General features: G+C 52.0%; 1 protein-coding gene across 1 annotated transcript in view; it reads right to left on the bottom strand.

Moving 5' to 3' along the window:
• Positions 1-3,255, bottom strand: part of LOC102022989 — a gene marked incomplete in the record, with an annotated part of 21,282 nt that extends 18,027 nt beyond the window's left edge. Inside the window, 3 exon segments of the mRNA XM_005414808.2 lie at positions 672-774; positions 2,675-2,881; positions 3,132-3,255. Of these exon segments, the coding sequence (XP_005414865.2) occupies positions 672-774; positions 2,675-2,846 (275 nt within the window).
• Positions 3,256-5,019: the final 1,764 nt, after the last annotated feature.

Genomic DNA, 5,019 nt, shown 5'->3' with positions numbered 1-5,019 from the left:
TTGTGAGAAGACCCCGGGGTCCCCCAAGGAGAACTCAGGCACGTATTTGGACAGTCTCCTGTGGCAAAGGCAAAGGAGGTAAATTAACAGCTCTCCCTCCTGGCCGATGCTCTTGTAGGATCCCCGACATGGCCCTCATCTCTTCCTCTGTCATCCAAGCCAGATCTCTCCATCCCTGTCCACAGAGACTCAGCGTCCTGTGCAGAGTGGGACGCACACCCGACACAGACACGTGTCCACATACAGCTGGGGCTGCTGGGAAAATGCAGGAGCAGAGCTCTGCAGGCTCAGGAAGCCACGGCTCCTGTGCATGAAGTGGGACCTGCCTTCACCAGGCACACGGTGCCCGGGAGGAAGAGGGATGGGGACGGACAGCACCACACCCAGGCTGCCCCTCCACAGTCAGCACACAGCTGTTCACTGTCTTTTCCTTCATTTTATACTGTGTGAAACTGACCTCAATGCATTTTGGAAAAGCACAAATGAAGGTCTTCAGAGCAATCCAAGTGCATCACCTGTCACCTTTCTTCCCTGCATGTTTTATGAGTACCCGGAGCCCATGTCTGTGGGGTCCTGTGCTCCCTGGCCCTCGCCTGCTCTTGCTTCTCACAGCCCAGCTGCCCCTTTCAGGGACTCACACACCTTCCCCGACCACCCGCACAGCCCCTTACCTCAGCTGCTCGGCCAGGGGCAGCTGTGCAGGCAGCTCCCGCTCCTCGGGGTGCAGCCTCTCCCCCAGCAGAGAGTCAACGTCATCTCTGGACCTCATGGCCCCTGAGGAGAGACACATGCCCTGCCTCAGTGGGTAGCTGGACATGCAGCTTTGGGCACCTTACAGAGGAGCCCAGGCCCATGGCAAGGACATGGATAGCTCAGCACCAGTGCCAGTATTTCCATATATTTATTTCCTGGTTTTCTCAATAGCTAATATCTGATAATCCTTATTTCAGAGGAAAGGACAGAGAAGCTGGCAGGCAAAGACACTGACAAAGACCCAGCTGGCCAGACACACAGTCAGAAGTCACATCCCTGCAGTCTGAATGGGCATCTGGGACCTTGGGGATGGCCGAGCCTGAAGCCTTCTCACTCACTCCCTCAGCTGGGCATGCAGCCGTGCCAGCTCTGTTCTTGGATTAGAGCAGAGAGGGCCGTGTCCTGGGATGCCCGTGAAGAACAAGGTTCTGAAAGATGAAAAATCTTCCCTGGCCATGTCATACATTGTATTGTCATACAATACAATGGCAGCTTGAGGAGCTGACAGTAAACACTTGACAGTGTAATGCAGGTGTTCACTTAGAACAGCAAAACCCACTGTGAGTGTGGACCTGGGCCAGGCACGGCTGTAGGAGTATTATTGCAGGGACTCATGAGTCACTGCCACCCAGTGCAGTAGGGACTGGGAGAGACCGCAGGACAGGAGCTGTCTGAGGCCCAGAGGACGAGACTCCTGGGGTAGAGCCCCGGGACGGCATGGTGCCCATGCTCCACACAGTTCCTCCACTGGGCCCAGGGCTGGTTTTCTCCCTCATCACCCTCAGGATCTTTTCTTGCAATTAAATCTGTCTGCAAGGACAACGTGAGTGAAACACAGGTAGCCTCTTCCCAAAGCTAACCTGGGACTTCCTTCACATGGTTCACCTTTGATTATTTTTTGAGTCCCTTTCAATTGACACAACAAAACAAAACAAAACAAAACAAACCCCTAGCAATGAATTTATGGAGAGAACACTCTAGGTCAATGTGGGGACTTCAGGCTCTGAGGGGGTGACATTCCCTATGGCCAGTGTCCTGTGCCAAGTGCTGCCCCCTCACTCCACAGTCCCCACTGCCCTCTCCCCCACAGGCCCATGGGTCCTGCTATGGGCTGATTGCGGGAGGCTGCCCTGCTGCTGACTGTGCGGTGGGCCCCAGTTGGCGCTGCCTCCACACTTCTCTCACTGCGGCCTCACGGCTCGGAGCTTGGACTCTCGAGGTCCCCCTGGACCGGCCGCCCAGCCCCAGCCCCGAGAGCCACTGGTTCATGGAGAGACCGATGGTTGCTACATTCTGGTGTCCCAGACACGCATTCCACTGAATGACATGGACTGGCTCTCCTGGAGTCCTGACAGGAGCCTGTGCCCCACCACGCAGGGCTTCCCCTTGCCATGCCAGGCCCTGGTCTCCATGGTGACAGTGATGGCTGCCACACGGTCAGTTAGGCTCGGAATCTCCCTGAGCTCCTTTGAAACCTTCATGAGCCGCGTCCCTGGCACAACCAGCAGGGAGCTCTGCCCACTCGGACTCCACAGAAGCTTCAGTGCCAGGCTGGTCTCTGGTCCCAGAACCTTGGGCCAAGAGAGATGCTACGTGTCTGGAGGAAATGATAGGGGACACAGAGGGACCTCATCAAACTGGCCTGGCCTGTTCTTAAGAAAAGCAGACCCCTGCAGGCCTTCAGCAGGAATTGGTATCTGGCATTCTGCCCTGGCCCCATCCTACTCCTCCTTATCAACTGGGAGAAACAGTTTTCCACTCAAATGGAAATGGAGGGCAAAATCCCAACTTCCCCCTTCCTAGGAATGTGTGAAGGTGAATTTATTCTAACGATGAAAAGAACCACTTTTGGAGACCATTTTACTTAGAGGAAGAACAGATCCATGTATCATTTTGGTCGCTGTGAACCTACACAACTCACCACGTTTCAGCTCCTTGTTGTTCAGGGAGCCGAGAGCTGCTCCAGGTCTAACAGAACCTGATCTACAGTCTTCAAATCGCAGCTCATGCTCTCCCATGCGAGAGCTCATATCCTCTTCGAATTCTCCCACATCCATTTCAGCCCCCAGATCTGGGCTGAGCGGTACCGCCATGGTGACCACAGTGAGGTCAGATAGACATCCAAGGGCTGTGGAGAAATCCAAACACAAGCTGGGGTAAGATCCAAGGGAATCAGGCTGAGCTTGGTGGAGCTCATCTTTCAACATGGCACTCAGGAGGCTAAGGCAGGAAGATACCTGCGGATTCAAGGCCAGCCTGGGCCACATACATATGGAGACCTTGACTCAAGAAGCAAACAAACAAACAAAACAAAACAAAGGAAATTAAATAGGTTGGACTGAACTGAGGAAGGACAGTAAGAACACTGATGCACTCACTGTTGGGAACAAGGTGATCCACACCCACAGCCCTTGTGAATTTCTCAGATAAATCCAGGTCCTGAATCCAAGTTCAGAGCAGAAGATCCCGCCTGCGCTCAGACTCAGGCTCCAGGGAGTCTGTTGTGGCCGGGCTTCCCTGGCAACGGTTGGCAGTTGCAGAGAACTGGAAGGTAGTGATGTCACGGAATGCTGGAGCCCCTGTCTCCAGCTGCCCCTGCTGTGCTGATGCATAAGGCCCCTGTCCCCTCAGAAAGTCACCACTGATGAGGAACTGGTGCTCATCCCTGACTCCCAAAAGTTGTTCACCTTTGGGCGGCTCTCCACAACCTCTTTCCCAAAAATCCTAGGCATATTGCTCAGGGCCCACCCTTTGCATATACAGCACCATCCACATGGAAATCATTTCCCAACAGTTCATAGTTTCGCTAGCATGGCCTAGAATGTACCTAGCCATGTCTTCATCCCTAAAACAGTTCTAAGGGGTTTGGCTGAAATCCAAACTGTAAAGCAAAGCAAAGGTAAACATGGAAAATTCTCAGGACATTATTCTCTGAATATTCATTGATTATTTTTGTTTGTTTGTTGAGACAAGGTCTTATTATATAGTTTATGCTGTCCTTGAAATTCCTACATAGCCCAGGCTGGCCTCAAATAGAGATCCTCCTGCCTCAGCCTCTTGAGTGCTGAGATTACAGATGTGCACTACCACCGTCTGGATCAGCCATTGTTATTTTTTTGAATGAGCCATTATTTCTAAACCTATGAAATGTGTAGAACATAAATCATCTTACAACACTAAGACATTATTAACTTACTAGGGCTTAACTTCTCTGCATTCATCATGTGATCATAGCTGCTAGAAGCACTTTACATGAGCTTCTTGGGAAAACTGTTGGCTTTTCCTAAAGTTCAGTTTGGCATCACTACCTCCTGGCCTCTTCCTCTAGGATGAGTTGCTTGTGTGGTTTTCTTTTTTAATGTTACTAAATTGTGATTTCTGGATTTCATTTTCACTCTACAAGAACTTTTTCCAGCTATCAATGTGAGTAAAATAGCTCACATACCAAACTTTGCATACTTAGAGTTTCTGTTCAGGGGAGACATGTGAACAGGAGGGCTTTTCATGTCTGTGTTCAATTCACTGGGTAAGGAACAAAACATGGCCCATCAGAAGCTGTTAATGGACACTGGTTGCGGATAGGTGCATGCCAGCTAACGGAGAGCTGCTGACCATGGCAGGATTCCACAAACACAGTACTGTAAGGGCACGGCCAGAAGCAAGGTGCCCATGTACCATGGGGGCTCAGTGACACTGAAGCTGAGGCTGAGGAGGGGAAGCCTGCAAGAGGGGGTGATGCTCGATCACCCCGTCACTTTCTCAGCACCGGCCGAGGGGTCCTCAGCCTGCACTTTCAGCAGAGATGCTCACAGGGCCAACACCTCCCAGGTTAGTTGTGAGAATTCCCAAATGGGGACAACAGGAGTGACCCAGAACCACAGGGTACCCGTGTCCAAGTAGAGGAGGGAAGGCTGGACCAGCTCCTGAGAAAGGGGCCTCCTTCACCCCACACCATCCTCCAACTACACCACGGGATGTCAGTGATTTTCAGATGATCTCAGACTCTGAGGAGAGCCCTGGCCTCCATGAGAAAAGTACTCTTGGCCAAAAACTAGAGGAGAAACTTAGTGGAGATGACTGCAGAGACTGGGCTACAAGTTCGGTGTCCGGTGGGCCCATGTTTGCACCACACGCCCTGTCCTAAGGCTCCACACAAGGTTGATCTGAGCCAGCTCCTTTGTGGTTCCAAAGCCCCTTTCTCTATTGTCATCCACTCACTTTATACGCAGTCACGCTTTCCCACTCTCACCCTGGGATCTGTGTTCT

This window comes from Chinchilla lanigera, unplaced genomic scaffold (assembly GCF_000276665.1).
Source record: "Chinchilla lanigera isolate Chin_1 unplaced genomic scaffold, ChiLan1.0 scaffold00199, whole genome shotgun sequence".
Lineage (NCBI taxonomy): Eukaryota > Metazoa > Chordata > Mammalia > Rodentia > Chinchillidae > Chinchilla > Chinchilla lanigera.
Note: the sequence above shows the minus strand (reverse complement) of the source record. Positions and strands in the feature narration are given on the sequence as shown.